This window comes from Engystomops pustulosus, chromosome 8 (assembly GCF_040894005.1).
Source record: "Engystomops pustulosus chromosome 8, aEngPut4.maternal, whole genome shotgun sequence".
In the NCBI taxonomy this organism is placed as follows: Eukaryota; Metazoa; Chordata; class Amphibia; order Anura; family Leptodactylidae; genus Engystomops; species Engystomops pustulosus.
The window spans coordinates 122339314-122363977 of NC_092418.1; the positions used below are offsets into that span (position 1 = coordinate 122339314).

Genomic DNA, 24664 nt, shown 5'->3' on the forward strand with positions numbered 1-24664 from the left:
ATGTAGAGGTGTAGGGGCGCAGGGATGTAGAGGTGTAGGGGCGCAGGGATGTAGAGGTGTAGGGGCGCAGGGATGTAGAGGTGTAGGGGCGCAGGGATGTAGAGGTGTAGGGGCGCAGGGATGTAGAGGTGTAGGGGCGCAGGGATGTAGAGGTGTAGGGGCGCAGGGATGTAGAGGTGTAGGGGCGCAGGGATGTAGAGGTGTAGGGGCGCAGGGATGTAGAGGTGTAGGGGCGCAGGGATGTAGAGGTGTAGGGGCGCAGGGATGTAGAGGTGTAGGGGCGCAGGGATGTAGGGGCGCAGGGATGTAGGGGCGCAGGGATGTAGAGGTGTAGGGGCGCAGGGATGTAGAGGTGTAGGGGCGCAGGGATGTAGAGGTGTAGGGGCGCAGGGATGTAGAGGTGTAGGGGCGCAGGGATGTAGAGGTATAGGGGCGCAGGGATGTAGAGGTATAGGGGCGCAGGGATGTAGAGGTGTAGGGGCGCAGGGATGTAGAGGTGTAGGGGCGCAGGGATGTAGAGGTGTAGGGGCGCAGGGATGTAGAGGTGTAGGGGCGCAGGGATGTAGAGGTGTAGGGGCGCAGGGATGTAGAGGTGTAGGGTTGCAGGGATGTAGAGGTGTAGGGGTGCAGGGATGTAGGGGTGCAGGGATGTAGGGGTGCAGGGATGTAGAGGTGCAGGGATGTAGAGGTGCAGGGATGTAGAGGTGTAGGGGTGCAAGGATGTAGGGGTGCAGGGATGTTGGGGTGCAGGGATGTAGGGGTGCAGGGATGTGGAGGTGTAGGGGTGCAGGGATGTGGAGGTGTAGGGGTGCAGGGATGTGGAGGTGTAGGGGTGCCGGGATGTGGAGGTGTAGGGGTGCCGGGATGTGGAGGTGTAGGGGTGCCGGGATGTGGAGGAGTAGGGGTGCCGGGATGTGGAGGTGTAGGGGTGCCGGGATGTGGAGGTGTAGGGGTATAGGGGCGCGGAGGTGTAGGGGTATAGGGGCGCAGGGATGTAGAGGTATAGGGGCGCAGGGATGTGGAGCTGTAGGGGCGCAGGGATGTGGAGGTGTAGGGGCGCAGGGATGTGGAGGTGTAGGGGCGCAGGGATGTGGAGGTGTAGGGGCGCAGGGATGTGGAGGTGTAGGGGCGCCGGGATGTGGAGGGGTAGGGGCGCCGGGATGTAGAGGTGTAGGGGTGCAGGGATGTAGAGGTGTAGGGGAATAGGGGTGAGGGATGTAGAGGTATAGGGGCGCAGGGATGTAGAGGTGTAGGGGCGCAGGGATGTAGAGGTGTAGGGGCGCAGGGATGTAGAGGTGTAGGGGCGCAGGGATGTAGAGGTGTAGGGGCGCAGGGATGTAGGGGTGCACATGACAGATGATTAAATCAATTTATAAATTTGGTACAAATCTGCAAGTTTTCAGACCCCCTAATTGAAGCTGAATCTTTTCCGCTTCGCTTCAGTCAAAAATGTAAGGACAATTTGTTCCTAGAGGCACAGTGAGGAGCCGGGTGTGGAAGGTTCTTACAATACAGAGTGAACCCTGTATCCATTCCCATCCAAGAAATCTAAGTGTGACGCTGCTCTATACCTTTCCAATCCTCATCCACATCTTACCACTTATTGTGAGTTATATATATATATATATATATATATATATATATGTATATATATGTATATCAGGGCCCACAGTTATTACAATGTTGCATAGCGGATTGTCCCACAGATTGTAGAGTTCTACATTGTCCTTCTGTCACCAGCCATTTACCCCTCTGTTACCGCTGATGATGCATCTGCAACGCTCGTTCCCACCACCACAAACACGGGACCCTAATCCTGTCCTTTCAAAGTAAGAATGCGGCCAGCAACTACAAGCTCATTCAACAAAGTGGCAGAGATTAGGTAGGAGGTAGTAATAGTAATCCACAGCTACCCTGGACTCCCAAAAGGCACAACATTAAGGAGAAAATGAAAGCGCTTGTGGTCTGGCCGGTCCTTTGTGTCTTCGATGTCCTCATCCTAGTGGTGCGCCTTGTATTTTGTTCCTGGTTACCCATCCCCCAGCGGTCAGATATTCAGCCTGGCTTTTTAGAGAGCGGTCAGTGTTGGAATTGCCCGGATATGGAGGTTGGATGGAATCTGGAGGAATCCTGTGCACAGCTATGCTGGTGGTTGTGGGGCCTGAAGCCAAGGAGCCCAACAACATGAGCTATCACAGTCAGATAAAAGTGGCAGGAATGTGTGTTAGGCATGACATGGGAGCCGGATCAGTGTGGCAGAGGAATAAATATTAGAGGAGGAGGAGGGTGGTAGTAGTGCCAGACCCTGTCAGGAAACTATAGCATTGCCACATTGCACTGTAGGTCAACAATCTGGAGCCTAATGAGCTTCCAGCTACTACGAGAATGGTTTCCTTCTTCTTCCCAAATCCTTAGCAGAAGCCGCCCCATCAAGGGGCAGTACTTACATGTCCTCCTCATCCAGGTGAGCTTCTCCAGCCGAGACCTTCACCTGGTCACACTCATCGATAATGGAGCGCGTGGCCAACATTTAGCAACCCGCCTGGATGTTCATAAGAAACCCACCGGGATGTTCATAAGAAACCCACCTGGACAAGCTGCTGCGGTGAAGGTTCTGCCTTGCGGTTGATTTAATGGCTTGGTCTGTGCTAGGAGACCCCCGGCTGGGATAGTGAGCGTTATGCTCCTCTGCTAACACACTGACACAGGCTTATTGTACACACAAAGAAGACTGAAGATCACTGGATCGCTATGCTTCTAGACGACACCATCATGGCGGACTGTGTTCTTCCCAATGAAAGGCAGGAAAAACTATGTACAAACACTGACTCCGTTATTGGCCAGCAGGGGCCTCCGGCCAGTGGCCCATTTACCACCCCTGAAGAGTCATCCATTGTTAACCCTACTAAACAGGATGGAGCAGTTCCCCGAGCAGGCAGAGGCCAGAGAGGACTCTCCACACTCTGCAATAACCAGGCTCAGGCCTACCAGGACTTGATAAACCTGGCGTCGGACCCTGTGAACTCTTGGGAAGGCAAACTGTGCCCTAAACTGGGAGACTATGCCCCTGTTCCATTACTCTGCCTCCTGCATGATGTGGCAGAGGTTAAAAGTGCCACAATGAGTGCAAAGTTATCATAAACTCTGGATTATATAGAGCAGTAAGGTAAAAAATACAAACTCAACTATTTAACCATAAATTATCCACATAGAAAAATATAGAGAAATCAGAGTTTTATTCTCATCTTAATTGGAGAATTCACACAGGAAATCGGCTGATTTTGTGCTCAAAATGTAGGATGTTTTACACTAAACTCAGAGCTAGTTAGTCATTTTATATTGAAATGTATTAAAATAAAATATAACAAATATTCTTTATCATTTGAACCTATTGTTCCCAGCAGATGACTTTACCGGGAGATCAGAGGAACATGTGATAACTCCAGATATTAAAGCTGATGATTGCGATATCACCCAACATGTGTATACAGAGCACAACAGGAGCACGGATTTACCCTCCGCTCTTCACAGCAATGATCTATCAGCTGATCTTATTACATTGGACGTCTATTCTGATAAATCCCAGGCTAATAGTCAGGAAAGAAGTCAAATAGGAGATGAACATCCAGGAGCCCCAACAAAGGAGAAGCCATTTACATGTTCAGAATGTGGCAAATGTTTTCCCGGCAGATCAAATCTTCTTATACACTGCAGAAGTCACACAGGGGAGAAGCCATTTTCTTGTTCAGAATGTGGCAAAAGTTTTATTCAAAAATCAGATCTTGTTAAACATGAGAGAATTCACACAGGGGAGAAGCCATTTTCATGTTCAGAATGTGGCAAAAGTTTTAATAAGAAATCAAATTTTGAAATGCACTGGAAAATTCACACGGGCGAGAAACCGTATCTGTGTTCGGAATGTGGTGAATGTTTTACTAAGAAAGAATCTCTTGTAACCCATCGGGGAACTCACACGGGGGAGAATCCATTTTCATGTTCGGAATGTGGCAAATGCTTCACTAAAAAAATAAATCTTCAAAGCCATCAGAGAATTCACACAGGGGAGAAGCCATTCATGTGTTTAGAATGTGGACAATGCTTCACTGTGAAAACAAATCTTATTAGACATCAGAAAATCCACACGGGGGAGAAGCCGTTTTCATGTTCAGAATGTGGCAAAGGTTTTATTCAGAGATCAGAGCTGGTTAAGCATGAGAGAATTCACACGGGGGAGAAGCCATTTTTATGTTCAGAATGTGGCAAATATTTTACAAGGAAAGTGAATCTCAAAAACCACCTGAAATTTCACATAGGAGAGAAACCGTTTTAATGTTCAGAATGTGGGACAAGTTCTGCTTTGATCTTTACAAAGGAAAGAATCTCTACAGTTTTGTTAAATTTTATTTGTTATTGGGTTTTGTGAGGAATTATAACAATGTATGAACCACTAAACCGTGCAACTAAAAACACGGAGGTTTGTAGATTCATACAACACAAAGAGAGAAAACCTCCCTGTTATCATGTATATGTCTGTGTCTCAGAGTTGTATGTTATATGCGAGAGACCCCACCTCTGTGCACCTCCCATTGTATTGTGATCTTTAAGGTTCTCCAGAGTCCTGATGCCATTGATCATATTACTCATATTATATATGTTCCTCCACTGAAAATACATAAAAATATATACCTGAAATGAATATACTACAGTAGTTACCTATAATGAATGTAGCAAACTCAAAAATACTTACCTTCAATGATCATACCATACACATAGGAACCTACAGTGACTGCTGAGCAAATAAATATTTACCAGCATTGATAATTAAGTGCATATAAATATATACCAGCAATGAATATAATGCACATTAATACAACAGAAACAACTACATTGTACACCACTGCTGCCATTAGGCAGATGCTGGCATTACTTACTGTTCAAATCTGTGTCCTCCCTGTGTGTTGGCCTTGTTCATCCTGGTCTTATTCCAATCGCAACGTGTCTTTGACTTATCACTGCAGAATTTGTCACCCTCATTATTTCAACCTCTGTAGAACATCTACACACTGTGTCCCTAAAAACATCAGTCACTACAAAACTGGTGACTATATGCCCCCTGCATGTACATTGAATACACTATGACCCCCCCCCCTCAATATGTTATAAAATATCCTACTGTATAGTTTTCCCTCATTAATATCAATATGAGGTATTAGCCAGTATTTGACACCTCGCGTACTGCAGCCGCAAAGCCACCCAGGACTAATATGGCTGTGATAGGGGCTTCCCATTGCACTTCTCATAGAGCCTTGAAATCCGTCGCCCCCGACACACCATGGCCCTCTATCTCCGTTGGGGATCCCTGCACCTCAGAATGGGCCGTGTAAGTAAGGAGGCAACAGGAGCCGATTCTGACAGCGCCTGTGGACACTGCTTCGCACCAAGAGGAAATGGCTGACGCACATGTGGAGCCTCCCAACATAGAACCGGAATGCAACAAGCCGCACAAGCCTCCTCATCTACCCACTGCCATCAAGGGACCTGGAGTGCCCCATGACCTCAAGCCCAACCTGGATTCAGTACAACCTCAGAGCTCCCCACACATCAGCATTGCCACCTGACACAGACAGAGTTACACCAGCCTGCCTCCCCTGGGGACATCAAGGCCCGGGTGCTCCTGACACCGCTCCCTCCATCTTTGGGAGTGCAGCTTACCACCACCAGTGACCCTGGCGGAGAGCCACATAAGCAGGCAGCATTAAGGCCCGAATCAGGAGTACACTCCCCAATAGGGGACACACACCTACCCCCAGCTAGCAGAGACCCCCAACATAGCCTCTCTGACACCATACCAGCTGAAAACCCTCACCCAGCCACCTCCAATGTCACCGCTTTTGACAGCGGTGCGATACCATGATCCATACTCCTATCCTGCAATATCCTGTCATGTCTCAACAGGTCCTCGTTGTCACCCAGAGGCAATAGCCCCCAGACTCATGGGCATCATCTTCACCAGTCTTGGTCTCCGTCATTTGACCCCCGCCTAATCACGTTGCTGACCCAAGTTTTGGAACGACCGGCTGAATTGTATAACTTCAAAACCTATTTAGTCTCACTTTGCGACTTTTTGTGGTGTGCAACTTTTTAGTCCCAAATGTTAACCTGGGTCTATCATGCTCTGTTTTGGGACTTATTAGGTGCAAGAATGGGACAATTTCAGAGCACAAAAGTAAAGTACAAAGATAAATACAGCACACTGCATATCCTTCAGGCAGCTAACTTTGGTATGCTGCTTGATTCTGCATCTAAAAAGTCTCAAACTGCAAAAAGTCTAAAAAAAAAGTCACACAAGGAAAAGAAAGCAATAGGAGCAATACATGTCCCCCATGAAGTGTTATATATCTCGTCTCGAGCAGTCCTACGGTGCTGAGGTGGCCTTTCTGAGGGAGAAAGCGCAGCAGCTACAGACCAGTACAGGGGCGACTGAGGCTTTCCAGGTCACCCTACGGGACCTTATAGGCTCACATTCAGCCCTCCTCGACTGCATAAAAGTAACAGCCATTGAACAAATAGCGGAAAAAACTTCAGATCGGGTAAAAATGCTCAATCGTAGAGAATCCTATTGGATATACAAGCTGAACACACTGAGCCCAAATGGACTCAACTAGGTAATTGAATCCATCTAATAGTATACCCCTCTCCCCCTTTTTCCATACGTGACTGTCGATGCCGTCCTAAGATGTGCCGGGCAGTCATTGTATCTGTGCGGCTCTACTGTCTGGTTCTTCTTGCCCTATTTTTCGTCAAACTTGTGAATGGGAAACATTCTAGATATGTCCCTCGATGTGATCCGTAGTCCTTATACCCTAGACGTGAAGTCCTGGGATGTCACCACCCAGTAGCTATGTTGCAATTCAGGCTCAATTCATTTTTCATTAAGGTCTATTAATTCTGGATATGTTTTTAAATTAAGTACTTTGGTATCCAAAGAGCATCTGTTTACTTATTTATGTATTTATCAATCATGTTTTATGCTTTTATTGTATACATGTATATATGTTTTTTGGGTGTTATTGCGCTCGAAGATTCCCTGGTCATCAATTCACCACCTTTTCCAGAGTAATTCACTGTACGAACTACTGGGAATCTAAGTGGAATCTAGGTGGCACCTGGTCTTTATCAGAGCCCGCCACAAAGCGGGATGGATTTGCTGCGGCAGGCTGCCACCAGGTCGTTCTACAGGTGCAACTAACCAGCGATGGCAGTCAAGGTTGAGGTACAGAATCAGCGCCCAGGCTCGAAGTCAGGTACAGGCACGTAGTCAGGGCTGGCGGCAGAGATGCAAGATCACAGGTCAGGTCCAAGGTCACAAGGGGAGATAAACGCAGAGGCAGGGAACAGGAACAAGGAAAGTCATAGGAACACACTGGGAAGATTTCTTTAGGGTTAGTGAGCGCAAAGATCCAACAGGGAATGATGGGAGCCGCCGGTCTTTATGGAAATATGGAAGTGGGCAGCTCCAATCAGCACTAGCCCTTTAAATCTCCCAGTGCCGGCGTGCCTGCGGCCTAGTCTAGATGGGAGAAAGATTGTGGAGAGGTAAGTGAGAGCCGGGGGGGGGGGGGGCTAGGACTGCGCTACGGAGAGGGGCACGGGTGTGCCCACGATCCAAGACATGGATTGCAGGGCACCCGTGACAGTACCCCCATTCGGCCTCCCCCTCTTCTTGGTCCCAAGAAACTTCTGGAGGAGACTTTGATCGAAAATATTCTCTTCGGGCTCCCAGGATCTCTCCTCAGGCTCGAACCCCTTCCAGTCTACAAGGAAGAACCGCTTACCTCTCACGGTCTTCATGTCCAACACTTCCTTGACTTCGTAGACATCGGTCAGAGTCCGCCTCAGGAGAACGAGAATGTTGAGAGAAGCGGTTCAAGATGACTGGCTCCAGGAGAGAGACATATAAGGAGTTTGAGATGCGCATAGATGGAGGGAGGCGGAGTTTGTAGGCCACTGGATTGATGCGCTGAATTACCTCAAAGGGACCAGGCTTGTAGCTAGGTATCTTCACCCGGACGTATCTGGAAGATAACACACCTTGTCACCTGGAGAGAAGACGGGAGGCCTGAGTCTTGGTATGATCAGTGGCTCGGAGGAGAGTCGGGCGGGTTTGTTCCCAAATGGATTTGAGGTCCTGGACCAGAGTCTCTACCGCAGGGACATTGGAGGAAGTGGGTAGCGCTAGAGGAGGATGAGGGATTCGTTCATAGACCACAAAGAATGGAGCTTCGCCAGCAGACCCAGAGTCCAGGGAGTTATAGGAACACTCAGCCCATGGTAGTAGATCAGCCCAGTTATCCTGACGGGCTGAGACGTAGTGGCGGAGGTAACAGCCCAAAGTCTGATTCACCCTTTCTACTTGCCCATTCGACTGAGAGTGGTACCTCACCTTTCTATCATAGCCAGCAGTGGCATGGGCGCTGCCATGTCCTGTGTCCTGACACCTTTTTATCATAGCCAGTAGTGATCCCCGGTCACCAATGGGCGCTCTGACCTCTCTGTGACTACACCCCCCATACACAGTGAGCTGCCGTGTCCTGTGTGTCGTGACACCTTTCTATCATAGCCAGCAGTGGTCAGGGGTCAGCATGGGCGCTCTGACCCCTCTGTGACTACACCCCCCATACACAGCGAGCTGCCATGTCCTGTGTCCTGACACCTTTCTATCATAGCCAGCAGTGGTCAGGGGTCAGCATGGGCGCTCTGACTACACCCCCCATACACAGCGAGCTGCCATGTCCTGTGTGTCCTCACACCTTTCTATCAAAGCCAGCAGTGGTCAGGGGTCAGCATGGGCGCTCTGACCTGTCTGTGACTACACCCCCCCATACACAGGGAACTGCCATGTCCTGTGTGTCCTGACACCTTTCTATCAAAGCCAGCAGTGGTCAGGGGTCAGCATGGGCGCTCTGACCTGTCTGTGACTACACCCCCCATACACAGCGAGCTGCCATGTCCTGTGTGTCCCGACACCTTTCTATCATAGCCAGCAGTGGTCAGGGGTCAGCATGGGCGCTCTGACCCCTCTGTGACTACACCCCCCATACACAGCGAGCTGCCATGTCCTGTGTGTCCTGACACCTTTCTATCATAGCCAGCAGTGGTCAGGGGTCAGCATGGGCGCTCTGTGACTACACCCCCCATACACAGCGAGCTGCCATGTCCTGTGTGTCCTGACACCTTTCTATCATAGCCAGCAGGGGTCAGCATGAGTGCTCTGACCCCTCTGTGACTACACCCCCCATACACAGCGAGCTGCCATGTCCTGTGTGTCCTGACACCTTTCTATCATAGCCAGCAGTGGTCAGGGGTCAGCATGGGTGCTCTTATCCCTCTGTGACTACACCCCCCATACACAGCGAGCTGCCATGTCCTGTGTGTCCTGACACCTTTCTATCATAGCCAGCAGGGGTCAGCATGGACGCTCTGACCCCTCTGTGACTACACCCCCCATACACAGCGAGCTGCCATGTCCTGTGTGTCCTGACACCTTTCTATCATAGCCAGCAGTGGTCAGGGGTCAGCATGGGTGCTCTGACCCCTCTGTGACTACAACCCCCATACACAGCGAGCTGCCAAGTCCTGTGTGTCCTGACACCTATCTATCATAGCCAGCAGTGGTCAGGGGTCAGCATGGGTGCTCTGACCCCTCTGTGACTACACCCCCATACACAGCGAGCTGCCATGTCCTGTGTGTCCTGACACCTTTCTATCATAGCCAGCAGTGGTCAGGGGTCAGCATGGGCGCTCTGACCTCTCTGTGACTACATCCCCCCATACACAGCGAGCTGCCATGTCCTGACACCTTTCTATTATTTCTATTATAGCCAGCAGTGGTCAGGGGTCAGCATGGGTGCTCTGACCCCTCTATGACTACACCCCCCATACACAGCGAGCTGCCAAGTCCTGTGTGTCCTGACACCTATCTATCATAGCCAGCAGTGGTCAGGGGTCAGCATGGGCGCTATGACCCCTCTGTGACTACACCCCCCATACACAGTGAGCTGCCATGTCCTATGTGTCCTGACACCTTTCTATCATAGCAAGCAGTGGTCAGGGGTCAGCATGGGGGCTCTGACCCCTCTTTGACTACACCCCCATGCACAGCGAGCTGCTGTGTCCTGTGTCCTGACACCTTTCTATCATAGCCAGCAGTGGTCAGGGGTCAGCATGGGTGCTCTGACCCCTCTATGACTACACCCCCCATACACAGCGAGCTGCCAAGTCCTGTGTGTCCTGACACCTATCTATCATAGCCAGCAGTGGTCAGGGGTCAGCATGGGCGCTATGACCCCTCTGTGACTACACCCCCCATACACAGTGAGCTGCCATGTCCTGTGTGTCCTGACACCTTTCTATCATAGCAAGCAGTGGTCAGGGGTCAGCATGGGGGCTCTGACCCCTCTTTGACTACACCCCCATGCACAGCGAGCTGCTGTGTCCTGTGTCCTGACACCTTTCTATCATAGCCAGCAGTGGTCAGGGGTCAGCATGGGCGCTCTGACCCCTCTGTGACTACATCCCCCATACACAGCGAGCTGCCATGTCCTGTGTGTCCTGACACCTTTCTATCATAGCCAGCAGTGGTCAGGGGTCAGCATGGGCGCTCTGACCTCTCTGTGACTACATACCCCCATACACAGCGAGCTGCCATGTCCTGTGTGTCCTGACACCTTTCTATCATAGCCAGCAGTGGTCAGGGGTCAGCATGGGCGCTCTGACCTCTCTGTGACTACACCCCCCATACACAGCGAGCTGCCATGTCCTGTGTGCCCTGACACCTTTCTATCATAGCCAGCAGTGGTCAGGGGTCAGCATGAGCGCTCTGACCTCTCTTTGACTACACCCCCCATACACAGCGAGCTGCCATGTCCTGTGTGGCCTGACACCTTTCTATCATAGCCAGCAGTGGTCAGGGGTCAGCATGGAAGCTCTGACCCCTCTGTGACTACATCCCCCAGACACAGCGAGCTGCCATGTCCTGTGTGTCCTGACACCTTTCTATCATAGCCAGCAGTGGTCAGGGGTCAGCATGGGCGCTCTGACCTCTCTGTGACTACACCCCCCATACACAGTGAGCTGCCATGTCCTGTGTCCTGACACCTTTCTATCATAGCCAGCAGTGGTCAGGGGTCAGCATGGGCGCTCTGACCCCTCTGTGACTACACCCCCCATACACAGCGAGCTGCCATGTCCTGTGTGTCCTGACACCTTTCTATCATATCCAGCAGTGGTCAGGGGTCAGTATGGGCGCTCTGACCTCTCTGTGACTACACCCCCCATACACAGCGAGCTGCCATGTCCTGTGTGTCCTGACACCTTTCTATCATAGCCAGCAGTGGTCAGCATGGGCGCTCTGACCCCTCTGTGACTACACCCTCCCATACACAGCGAGCTGCCATGTCCTGTGTGTCCTGACACCTTTCTATCATAGCCAGCAGGGGTCAGGGGTCAGCATGGGTGCTCTGACCCCTCTGTGACTACATCCCCCATACACAGCGAGCTGCCATGTCCTGTGTGTCCTGACATCTTTCTATCATAGCCAGCAGTGGTCAGGGGTCAGCATGGGTGCTCTGACCCCTCTGTGACTACACCCCCCATACACAGCGAGCTGCCATGTCCTGTGTGTCCTGACACCTTTTTATCATAGCCAGCAGTGGTCAGGGGTCAGCATGGGTGCTCTGACCCCTCTGTGACTACACCCCCCATACACAGCGAGCTGCCATGTCCTGTGTGTCCTGACACCTTTCTATTATTTCTATTATAGCCAGCAGTAGGCTACTGTGAGGCCCCTTTGACAATATTGGCTACTTTTGATGGTGTAGAAAAAAGGAAGGAATGAGACTCTCTGTATAGAGGCGGGGTTATAAGCGGGAAGGAAGGACATATAACGGGTAGGGAGAGGGAGCCATTTTGGGAGGTCCAAGTATCTGAGTTCAAAGCGGAGAACCATGGCAGAGTAGAACTGATCCAGTACGTGACCATATATTGCTGCCAGGAGCGCTGCTGAGGAGGAGAGTGACATTGACGGTGAAATGGAACGTTTGCTGAAGAGCCATTTTTCTGCCTCTCCTCCTCTCTCTCTCTGTGCTGCCTCTCCTCCTTCTCTCCCCCTGTGCTGCCTCTCCTCCTCCTCCCTCCCCCTGTGCTGCCTCTCTTCCTCCTCCCTCCCCCTGTGCTGCCTCTCTTCCTCCTCCCTCCCCCTGTGCTGCCTCTCTTCCTCCTCCCTCTCTCTGTGCTGCCTCTCCTCCTCCTCCCTCTCTCTGTGCTGCCTCTCCTCCTCCTCCCTCTCTCTGTGCTGCCTCTCCTCCTCCTCCCTCTCTCTGTGCTGCCTCTCTTCCTCCTCCCTCTCTCTGTGCTGCCTCTCCTCCTTCTCCCTCTCTCCCCCTGTGCTGCCTCTCCTCCTCCTCCCTCTCTCTGTGCTGCCTCTCCTCCTCCTCCCTCTCTCTGTGCTGCCTCTCCTCCTCCTCCCTCTCTCCCCCTGTGCTTCCTCTCCTCCTCCTCCATCCCCCTGTGCTGCCTCTCTTCCTCCTCCCACTCTCTGTGCTGCCTCTCCTCCTCCCTCTCTCTGTGCTGCCTCTCCTCCTCCTCCCTCTCTCCCCCTGTGCTTCCTCTCCTCCTCCTCCTTCTCTCCCCCTGTGCTTCCTCTCCTCCTCCTCCCTCCCCCTGTGCTGCCTCTCTTCCTCCTCCCTCTCTCTGTGCTGCCTCTCTTCCTCCTCCCTCTCTCTGTGCTGCCTCTCCTCCTCCTCCCTCTCTCTATGCTGCCTCTCCTCCTCCTCCCTCTCTCTGTGCTGCCTCTCCTCCTCCCTCTCCATGTGCTGTCGCTCCTACTCCTCCTCCCCTCCCCCCCCTGTGCTTCCTCCTCCTCTCTCCCCCTGTGCTGCCTCTCCTCCTCCTCCCTCTCTCTGTGCTGCCTCTCCTCCTCCTCCCTCCCCCTGTGCTGCCTCTCTTCCTCCTCCCTCCCCCTGTGCTGCCTCTCTTCCTCCTCCCTCCCCCTGTGCTGCCTCTCTTCCTCCTCCCTCTCTCTGTGCTGCCTCTCCTCCTCCTCCCTCCCCCTGTGCTGCCTCTCTTCCTCCTCCCTCTCTCTGTGCTGCCTCTCCTCCTCCTCCTCCCTCTGTGCTGCCTCTCTTCCTCCTCCCTCTCTCTGTGCTGCCTCTCCTCCTCCCCCCTCTCTCTGTGCTGCCTCTCCTCCTCCTCCTCTCCTCCCCCTGTAGATCACTTCCGCCTCTCCATGTAATGTGATGAGACAGTCTGGAGGAGAAGGACAGGGGAAGGGGTTGCAGGTTACTCCTGTCTTGTACTCGGCTTTTCTTGGAGGTTATTGACCCTGGAGCCTCCATGTGCTAAGCAGCGGAGATCCATCTGGGTCAGGTAACGTGTGGTGTATGTGCAATGACTGCAGTGCTATATGTATAACATGTATGTATCTGTATACGCATGTATCTGGTGCATGTGTATAACCTGTATACTGTATACAGGTAACGTGTGGTGTATGTGCAATGACTGCAGTGCTATATGTATGTGTATAACATGTATGTATCTGTATACGCATGTGTGTGGTGCATGTGTATAACCTGTATACTGTATACAGGTAACGTATGGTGTATGTGCAATGACTGCAGTGCTATATGTATAACATGTATGTATCTGTATACGCATGTGTGTGGTGCATATGTATAACCTGTATACTGTATACAGGTAACGTGTGGTGTATGTGCAATGACTGCAGTGCTATATGTATGTGTATAACATGTATGTATCTGTATACGCATGTGTGTGGTGCATATGTATAACCTGTATACTGTATATGTGTCGTGTGGTTAGACATGGATGCCGCTGTGTCTCTCATGTTATGGGGTCCTGTAGGGATCTCCCACCTCAGGTACTGGAAGGTCCAGACAGGAAAAAACATAATCAACAGAATCTGCATCTTTGAGGGAAAGAACTTTCTGTCTTATTATTTCAGCAGCTGTTTGCTTCTTTCTGTGACTTTTTTCAATATATTATAGTAACTAATCCTGATGTGAGAGATGAGTATATAGGGCGGGGGATATATGAGTGAGTATATAGGGCGGGGGATATAGGAGTATATAGGGCGGGGGGATATAGGAGTATATAGGGCGGGGGATATAGAAGTATATAGGGCGGGGGATATAGGAGTATATAGGGCGGGGGATATATGAGTGAGTATATAGGGCAGGGGATATATGAGTGAGTATATAGGGCGGGGGGTATAGGAGTATATAGGGCGGGGGGTATAGGAGTATATAGGGCGGGGGATATAGGAGTATATAGGGCGGGGGGATATAGGAGTATATAGGGCGGGGGGATATACGTGTATATATGGCAGGGGATTATAGGAGACTGTAATATCAGGTATAAAGCTTCTCTGTGTCTTCTGCTCCTTCCCTTCCTCCTCTGGAGATTTCTCAGGTCTCTGCAGATAGATAAGAGGCGGCTAATGATTAACTCCGTAACTGCCTGGAGAACATTTCTCTTGATGATTTATCTGTGTAAGGAGATCAGACAGTCCAGGGGCTGTAAGGGGTTAAATCATGAGAAACCTTATCAGCTTCTTATCTGTCAGTGTGAGGGGGAGGGGAGGATTTATACCCAAACTGCAACAATCAGGGGGGGAAACAGGACAAAAAGGACACAGGAACAATAACAAAATAAATTAAAGTTTACTAATATCATCTGAACTTTGCATATGTGCAGTTTAGTTACACTAGTCTGTTCCTTTTTGTTTTGGACAAGTATGTGGAATACAGGGGTAACACAAACCGTATATATTTTATTACTTGTACATGGAGAATCCCAGGAATTTCAGATGTATCCAGGATATAGGATGGAAATAATGTATCTCTGGATGGAAATTTGTCTGTAGGAATTTGAGGAAATATTGACAATAGGTTCAATGGGGAAATGTATCAATCTGTCTTCTCCATAATTCTGGAGTTATTCACACCTGAAATTTTTTGTGCCACATTTATTGAGGGTTTTAGACCATTTCCGGCGCACCGTAAATTACACCAGGTAATAGCTGGGGTGAAGAGGAGTCCACAGAAACGACTCCAGGATTTATCTGGCGCAGAAGAAGACTGTGGGGTCTGCACTGGTCTAGTCACTAACATTTCATAAATCTCCCCCAATGTTTCCTCTTGTACAATCTCCATTTTCTCCTCTGTCTCTTGTATCTTATTAATTGCATGAAATCTTCTGACCAGATGCATGAGATGGTAGAGATAAGTTATTACATGGGATGGTGACCTCCATATTCACTTCCCAGGAGCAGAACCTTCTAACATGGATGGAAGTGACACTGAGGAGAAGGTGATCCCCAAGGTGGAGGAAGAAGAGGAGGAGGAGGAGGAGGAGGGAGCCTGGGAAGGAGGACATGTCGCTGGGGCCGGGGACCCCCAGAATGGTGAGAACTGATGGACTTATCAGTCATTACTTTCTAGAACTGATTCCTCCTCTGTTCCCCTTCCTTCTCCTTATATCCACTTCTCCAAAATGTGTCCAAGAAACTGATCAGTGTTCGGGTGCGGGGATGTAGAGGTATAGGGGTGCAGGGATGTAAAGGTATAGGGGTGCAGGGATGTAGAGGTATAGGGGCGCAGGGATGTAGAGGTATAGGGGTGCAGGGATGTAGAGGTATAGGGGGGCTGGGATGTAGAGGTATAGGGGTGCAGGGATGTAGAGGTATAGGGGTGCAGGGATGTAGAGGTATAGGGGCGCAGGGATGTAGAGGTATAGGGGCGCAGGGATGTAGAGGTATAGGGGCGCAGGGATGTAGAGGTATAGGGGCGCAGGGATGTAGAGGTATAGGGGCGCAGGGATGTAGAGGTGTAGGGGAGCAGGGATGTAGAGGTGTAGGGGTGCAGGGATGTAGAGGTATAGGGGTGCAGGGATGTAGAGGTATAGGGGTGCAGGGATGTAGAGGTATAGGGGTGCAGGGATGTAGAGGTATAGGGGTGCAGGGATGTAGAGGTATAGGGGTGCAGGGATGTAGAGGTATAGGGGTGCAGGGATGTAGAGGTATAGGGGCGCAGGGATGTAGAGGTGTAGGGGCGCAGGGATGTAGAGGTATAGGGGTTTCAGGGATGTAGAGGTATAGGGGTTTCAGGGATGTAGAGGTATAGGGGCGCAGGGATGTAGAGGTATAGGGGTTTCAGGGATGTAGATGTATAGGGGTTTCAGGGATGTAGAGGTATAGGGGTTTCAGGGATGTAGAGGTATAGGGGTTTCAGGGATGTAGAGGTATAGGGGTTTCAGGGATGTAGAGGTATAGGGGCGCAGGGATGTAGAGGTATAGGGGCGCAGGGATGTAGAGGTATAGGGGCGCAGGGATGTAGAGGTATAGGGGCGCAGGGATGTAGAGGTATAGGGGCGCAGGGATGTAGAGGTATAGGGGCGCAGGGATGTAGAGGTATAGGGGCGCAGGGATGTAGAGGTATAGGGGCGCAGGGATGTAGAGGTATAGGGGCGCAGGGATGTAGAGGTATAGGGGCGCAGGGATGTAGAGGTATAGGGGCGCAGGGATGTAGAGGTATAGGGGCGCAGGGATGTAGAGGTATAGGGGCGCAGGGATGTAGAGGTATAGGGGCGCAGGGATGTAGAGGTATAGGGGCGCAGGGATGTAGAGGTATAGGGGCGCAGGGATGTAGAGGGATAGGGGCGCAGGGATGTAGAGGGATAGGGGCGCAGGGATGTAGAGGGATAGGGGCGCAGGGATGTAGAGGGATAGGGGCGCAGGGATGCAGAGGGATAGGGGCGCAGGGATGCAGAGGGATAGGGGCGCAGGGATGCAGAGGGATAGGGGCGCAGGGATGCAGAGGGATAGGGGCGCAGGGATGCAGAGGGATAGGGGCGCAGGGATGCAGAGGGATAGGGGCGCAGGGATGTAGAGGAGCAGGAATGGTAACCAAGGGAACTAGGAACGAGGTGAGTATACAAGTTTTTTTCACCGCTTAAAATCATACAGAACAATTTGGGACACTAAACCACTGGCCCATAAGAACCTGTGGTTGGTTTAGTGTCCCAAATTCGCACGGATAGGTTCCCCTTAAATGAAAACCGTTTTCTTAACTTAATGAAGGAAATACATAAGTTTGCCCATCACATTTTTCGCATTAACTGGTCCAAATCTGAGGCCTTAAATATCTCCCTTCCGGGAAATACTATGGAAACTCTGCGAGAGTCTATTGGTTTTAAGTGGGCGTCACAGAGTGTTACATACCTAGGGACTCAATTGTCAGCTGATCTATCCAAGCTTTAGACACTCAACTTCTTACCCATACTCAGAAAAGTTCAAGAGGACTGCTCCAGATGGGCCAAAGGTATTTTCTCATGGTTTGGTAGATGCGCCATATTCAAAATGAATATCCTCCCACGTTTTATCTTTTTCAAGCACTGCCTATTAAATTACCAAAATCGTATTTTCGTTCTCAGAATTCCATCCAGCATAAAGTTATCTGGGCTGGTAAACGCACTAGGGTTCAGCGTGCCACCCTACATCTCACGAAGATCTCAGGGGGTATTGGGTTGCCGGAACTCAAGGGTTAGGAGGAGGGAACCTTTTTCCACATGTTCTGGTCATGTCGGATCCTTGCCCGTTTCTGGCAGAGCTTGCAATGTTTTATCTCCATGATCTGCGGAGATTCTGTGAAAGTGGATCCTCCTCTCCTCATTCTTCACCACTGTGATATTTCAGCACTTTTTAATAATAGCGGCCCGATCCCGATCTTATACAGCACTCTGGAAACAAACATCTCCTCCGACAATAACTATGTGGATCAACAAAGTAAATGACATCATGCGCATGGAAGACCTCATATCTTCCTTTCATGGCTCGTATGTGAGGTTTAGTAAATCCTGGAAACCATGGATCCTTTTACAACAATCAGCTGAGTACAGACAGTCCATTTGATGTTCTCCATCTTGTTCTAATTGTCTATGCCCCCTGACCTGGATGCCCCCACACCTCTTGTCTTCCCTCCCATCTTTTCCTCCATTCCTCCCCTCACTCTGTTCTCTATTCTATGACTGATTCTTTAGGAAGCCCCTAAAGGGCACTGTACTAAGTCTAAGGATTCCCCTATAGTTCTGTTTCTTAAATACCATAAAAATGGCGGAAGTACAGAGGAGACTGGAGCGTATATATGTAAAAAGAACACTAAAGGTTGTCTGTCTGCAAACTCTGTCATTATGGTTTATAATTGACCTGATGTTTGTTATGTTGTAAGGACCGCGTCCCTTTCTTCTTCATTTGTACTTTTGGCACTAATAAAAACTAAATTATAAAAAAAATCCGTTTTGGAGCATGCTGGGGGTAGTGCAGGGTAGGACAGGACGTCTATGCATTAGAAATATCATCATAGAAATGTCTATAGAAATCTGATGGAATATTGACTCTCGCCACAATGTTTCCTCTTGTACAATCTCCATTTTCTCCTCTGTCTCTTGTATCTTATTAATTACATGAAATCTTCTCGTAATTCGCAGTGAGATGGTAGAGATAAGTTATTACATGGGATGATGACGTCCATATTCACTTCCCAGGAGCAGAATCTTCTAACATGGATGGAAGTGACACTGAGGAGAAGGTGATCCCCAAGGTGGAGGAGGAGGAGGGAGCCTGGGAAGGAGGACATGACGCTGGGGCCAGGGACCCCCAGAATGGTGAGAACTGATGGACTTATCAGTCATTACTTCCTAGAACTGATTCCTCCTCTGTTCCCCTTTCTTCTCCTTATATCCACTTCCCCAAAATGTGTCCAAGAACCGGATCAGTGTCCGCAGTATCTTGGAACCATTGTGAAGGTAGAGCAGCACTGTGAAGGAGGGGACTAGGGTCCCAGTGTGGGCGCAAGCCTCCGCTGACCAGACTCAAGGTAAGCAAACGAATGCCAAAGGAAATAAAAGCGATGAGGCAGCACTTAAAGAGCCTTCCACATTGGGTGAATAAACACCTAGCCTTCTCCAGGAGGGCTGCCTCGTCTCTTTTATTTCCTAGGGCTTGGAACCAGGTGGTAGATCTGCTTACAGAATATAGTGAACCTCTTATACTGTGGAGAAAATGTGTGGATGAAAACTTTTAACATAAACCCAATGACAAGTAAACAGCTAAAATGAAGAGACAATACAATACAGAGACAATCCCCAAAACAAGGGGTTCTCACACATGTGATGGTGGATGCGGTGGAAAGCCTTATTGCAGTCACTGCAGAATACTACAAGAGGGAAGCAGAACATGAAAGCAATTTAAATGTTAAATTGCGCGCTCAGTCTGAATCCGTCGTATTGTCCGACGTTCCTCCCCCGATTTGTGTTGCATGATGCCAAAATCCCATCGCGTGCTCCACAACACCCTTTTAAATGCGGCGCACATCGTTAATCGTCGGAATATCCGACATTTGTGTGGTCCGCGGACCCTCAGTAAATGAGCCCCATTATGTTGGCAGGGGTGTTGCAGGTGCAATAATGCCACACCTTGGAGATCCTGTAGGCTGGCCTTTGTGTGCTGAGTCCCTGGGCGCGGGCAGCAGCAGGCGATGTCGTGGCTATGGGCTAACCTCTGTGGCTTGGCACCCTTTCACATCTTTTGCTAGCTACCTGGCGCTTCCTGACCACCTGCTCTTTGTCCGGACTATCACATCCTTAGATACATGTTGGGTCTAGGATCTTGTCTCCTATGATGGTTCGCTGTTCTCCCCCTTCATGCTCCAACACAGGTTCTTGGGAATCTTGCACCTCTATGGCCCACATTTATTACAGTGTTTGCACCAGTTTTCTTCCAGACTTTGCACTAGAAGGAATATGCTTCGACTGAACATGAACATTCTGCAGCAGCAGTTCAGGAGGCGTCAGATTCATGAAGACTGTGCGCCAAAGTTCATGAATCGGTCACATACTGCAACCTCTACAGGCAAACTGTACATAGTGCAATTTGTGCTACGTTTGATAACCTTTGTCTGCAACTGGGGAAGGGGCAGGTGGATGGCCAATCTTATCCCGGCTAGGAGAGGATTAGTGACTGCTTCATGACTTGTGGCTGAGGTAACTTTGCTCTTTGAAGGGGGTGAGGTGGAGGGCTGTGCACTGGAGGTGGAGCGGTTTGGAGAAAATCATAGGGAACATGAGGCAATTTAATCTACCAGTGCCTTAACCTTGTGTGGCCTCTGCATTCTGACAGCATCATTGTGACCTAGTACATGCTGCTCTCCCTGGAGCCTGCTTGCACCAGAGGAAGTTGTAGCAGGCACCGATATAATGCGTTCTCTCCCGGCAGCACCTGCTCCATCACCACCAGCAGCAGCACCTGCTCCTTTACCACCAGGAGCAGCACCTGCGCCTTCTACACCACCAGCAGCAGGACCTGCTCCATCACCACCAGCAGCAGGACCTGCTCCATCACCACCAGCAGCAGGACCTGCTCCATCGCCACCAGCAGCAGGACCTGCTCCATCGCCACCAGCAGCAGGACCTGCTCCATCGCCACCAGCAGCAGGACCTGCTCCATCGCCACCAGCAGCAGGACCTGCTCCATCGCCACCAGCAGCAGGACCTGCTCCATCGCCACCAGCAGCAGGACCTGCTCCATCACCACCAGCAGCAGGACCTGCTCCATCACCACCAGCAGCAGGACCTGCTCCATCACCACCAGCAGCAGGACCTGCTCCATCACCACCAGCAGCAGGACCTGCTCCATCACCACCAGCAGCAGGACCTGCTCCATCACCACCAGCAGCAGGACCTGCTCCATCACCACCAGCAGCAGGACCTGCTCCATCACCACCAGCAGCAGGACCTGCTCCATCACCACCAGCAGCACCTGGTCCATCACCCCAGGAGCAGCACCTGCTCTTCACTACCCCCAGCAGCAGCACCTGCTCCATCACCGCCAGCAGCAGCACCTGCTCCATAACCACCAGCAGCAGCACCTGCTCCATCACCACCAGCAGCAGCACCTGCTCCATAACCACCAGCAGCAGCACCTGCTCCATCACCACCAGCAGCAGCACCTGCTCCATCACCACCAGCAGCAGCACCTGCTCCATCACCACCAGCAGCAGCACCTGCTCCATCACCACCAGCAGCAGCACCTGCTCCATCACCACCAGCAGCAGCACCTGCTCCATCACCACCAGCAGCAGCACCTGCTCCATCACCACCAGCAGCAGCACCTGCTCCATCACCACCAGCAGCAGCACCTGCTCCATCACCACCAGCAGCAGCACCTGCTCCATCACCACCAGCAGCAGCACCTGCTCCATCACCACCAGCAGCAGCACCTGCTCCATCACCACCAGCAGCAGCACCTGCTCCTTTACCACCAGGAGCAGCACCTGCGCCTTCAACACCACCAGCAGCAGGACCTGCTCCATCACCACCAGCAGCACCTGGTCCATCACCCCAGGAGCAGCACCTGCTCTTCACTACCCCCAGCAGCAGCACCTGCTCCATCACCGCCAGCAGCAGCACCTGCTCCATAACCACCAGCAGCAGCACCTGTTCCATCACCACCAGCAGCACCTGTTCCATCACCACCAGCAGCACCTGTTCCATCACCACCAGCAGCCCCTGTTCCATCACCACCAGCAGCCCCTGCTCCATCACCACCAGGAGCAGCACCTGTTCCATCACCACCAGGAGCACATGTTCCATCACCACCAGTAGCACATGTTCCATCACCACCAGGAGCAGCACCTGCTCTATCACCAGCACCTGCTCCAGTACCACCACCAGCACCTGCTCCATCACCACCAGCAGCACCATGGCCACAATCCTGTCCCTTAATTCCTGCTTTTCCCAATTTAAAACACCTGCAGTTCATTGCTTCACACTGCAACTGATGGGTGAGAGATATAAGGTGCAGTTATTGTCACTGCAACATAGGACTGTATGAGGATATAGATGAAATTAGTACTATGACTGCTACTGTATAAGGTCACATATCCTGTTTAGATTGTCTGTGGGCATGGCTGTGCTTGTTAGGGGGCTAAACATTGGTTAATTGGCTGCTCAGCTGCCCATCAACCAGTGTTTTCCACCGTGGCTGAACACCAAAAGGTGAACCCCAATAGCTGGCTGATATCCAGGTCCAGGGACCCCTATTCCATGATGTTCTACATAGACTCTGATAGTGGGTTTTGGGTTCGCTCATCACTAATTATCAATTATTTTATCAGTGACCCCTTTTTCCCTGCAGATGGCGTTATCCGGAGCTCAGAAGAAGATCTAATATCAGATATTAAAGACGATGATGAAGATTCATATAAAGTGCGCATCATAAGAATGGATTCACCCTCAGCCCTACCGAGCAATGATCTATCGTCTGATCCGATTACATTGGGAACTTCATCAAAGACATCCGAGACTAAAAGTCCATCAGAAAGAGGTCAAATAGAAGCTGAAGATCCAAGAGCTCCCACCAAGGAGAAGCCATTTTCATGTTCGGATTGTGGCAAATGTTTTACAAGCAGATCAAATCTTCTTATACATTGTAGAAGTCACACAGGGGAGAAGCCATTTTCATGTTCAGCATGTGGCAAATGTTTTACTCAGAAAGTAGGTCTTGTAAACCATGAGAGGTTTCACACTGGGGAGAGGCCATTTTCATGTTCAGAATGTGGTAAAAGTTTCATAAGAAAAGCCCACTTTGTCATGCACTGGAGAACTCACACAGGTGAAAAACCATATTCGTGTTCAGAATGTGGCAAAGGTTTTACCACGAAAGCAGCTCTGGTAACTCATCAGGGAACTCACACGGGGGAGAATCCATTTTCATGTTCAGAATGTGGCAAATGCTTTTCTAAAAAAATAAATCTTCAAAGCCATCAGAGAATTCACACAGGGGAGAAGCCATTTTTGTGTTTAGAATGTGGACAATGCTTCAGTGTGAAAGCAAATCTTATTAGACATCAGAAAATCCACACAGGGGAGAAGCCATTTTCATGTTCAGAATGTGGCAAAGGTTTCATTCAGAAATCTGTACTTGTTAAACATGAGAGGATTCACACGGGGGAGAAGCCGTTTCCATGTTCAGAATGTGGCAAATTTTTTACAAGGAAAGTAAATCTTGATTACCACAAAAAAATTCATACAGGAGAGAAACGATTTTAGTGTTCAGAATGTGGGAAAAGCTTTACCTTGACTTGGAGCTTATTATACAGGAGAGAAGCTGCAGGTTTAATTTTTTCAGTTGTTATTAAGATTTATCAGGAATATAATAAAGGTAATAACCAATGAACTGTGCATTGAACCTGGACTTGTACATTCTTACAACAAAATCAGAAAAGATTCTATCTCTCAGTTTCTACACCTAGGTCCATACTGTCCACTGGATTTGTGTAATTGGACAAGGCCAGGAGTCTCTTCCTGTGCTCCCTGCCGAGGCGGCGCTCCCTGTGCACCCTGCGGAGGAGGTTCTCTCTGTGCACCCTGCGGAGGAGGTTCTCTCTGTGCACCCTGCGGAGGAGGTTCTCTCTGTGCACCCTGCGGAGGAGGTTCTCTATGTGCACCCTGCGGAGGAGGTTCTCTCTGTGCACCCTGCGGAGGAGGTTCTCTCTGTGCACCCTGCGGAGGAGGTTCTCTCTGTGCACCCTGCGGAGGAGGTTCTCTCTGTGCACCCTGCGGAGGAGGTTCTCTCTGTGCACCCTGCGGAGGAGGTTCTCTCTGTGCAGCCTGCGGAGGCGGTTCTCTCTGTGCAACCTGCGGAGGCGGCTCTCCCTGTGCACTCTGCGGAGGCGGATCTCCCTGTGCACCTTGCGGAGGCGGATCTCCCTGTGCACCTTGCGGAGGCAGCGCTCCGTGTGCCCTCTACGGAGGCGGCTCTTCCTGTGCACCCTGCAGAGGCGGCTCTTCCTGTGCACCCTGCAGAGGCGGCTCTTCCTGTGCACCCTGCAGAGGCGGCTCTTCCTGTTCACCCTGCAGAGGCGGCTCTTCCTGTTCACCCTGCAGAGGCGGCTCTTCCTGTTCACCCTGCAGAGGCGGCTCTTCCTGTTCACCCTGCAGAGGCGGCTCTTCCTGTTCACCCTGCAGAGGCGGCTCTTCCTGTGCACCCTGCAGAGGCGGCTCTTCCTGTGCACCCTGCAGAGGCGGCTCTTCCTGTGCACCCTGCAGAGGCGGCTCTTCCTGTTCACCCTGCAGAGGCGGCTCTTCCTGTGCACCCTGCAGAGGCGGCTCTTCCTGTGCACCCTACAGAGGCGGCTCTTCCTGTGCACCCTGCAGAGGCGGCTCTTCCTGTGCACCCTGCAGAGGCGGCTCTTCCTGTGCACCCTGCAGAGGCGGCTCTTCCTGTGCACCCTGCAGAGGCGGCTCTCCAGCTGTAGATGGCGATGCATGATGTTTCCACCTGGTTGTGTCTCCACAGTACAGAGCAGGGAACTGGTTTGGCTGAGTGAGAGGCTTGTGACTAGGGTCGGGAAGTAAGAGTTCTCCTTACAGAGACTGCCAATTAAGACCACCATGTAGTGGCGTGGTTTTCCTTATGCCATCCTGAAAAACTGAATATTTTCCCAGAATTCCCCTAGTGGAGCATCCATGGCTATAAGACTCCACCACATGCCTACATGTTGTACTTACCTTGTTTCCCCGAAAATAAGAC

The 24664-nt window shown here is 50.9% G+C and overlaps 2 protein-coding genes and 1 pseudogene across 3 annotated transcripts in view; all 3 read left to right on the forward strand.

The window, feature by feature from the left end:
• The window catches only part of LOC140075965 (uncharacterized), a 222265-nt gene that overhangs the window by 15481 nt on the left and 182120 nt on the right, over positions 1-24664 (forward strand). For both annotated transcript variants that reach the window (XM_072122424.1, XM_072122422.1), the window contains exons 4-5: positions 15344-15481; positions 18619-18738. In XM_072122424.1, the coding sequence (XP_071978525.1) occupies positions 15344-15481; positions 18619-18738 (258 nt within the window). The remainder of the gene's footprint in view (positions 1-15343; positions 15482-18618; positions 18739-24664) is intronic.
• LOC140075975 (uncharacterized) lies at positions 13067-23313 on the forward strand (annotated as a pseudogene).
• Positions 19876-22261, forward strand: LOC140075557 (uncharacterized). The gene is made up of 2 exons (XM_072121635.1): positions 19876-19939; positions 21045-22261. The coding sequence occupies exons 1-2, from the start codon at positions 19876-19878 to the stop codon at positions 21962-21964; spliced, it is 984 nt and encodes a 327-aa protein (XP_071977736.1). The 3' UTR covers positions 21965-22261.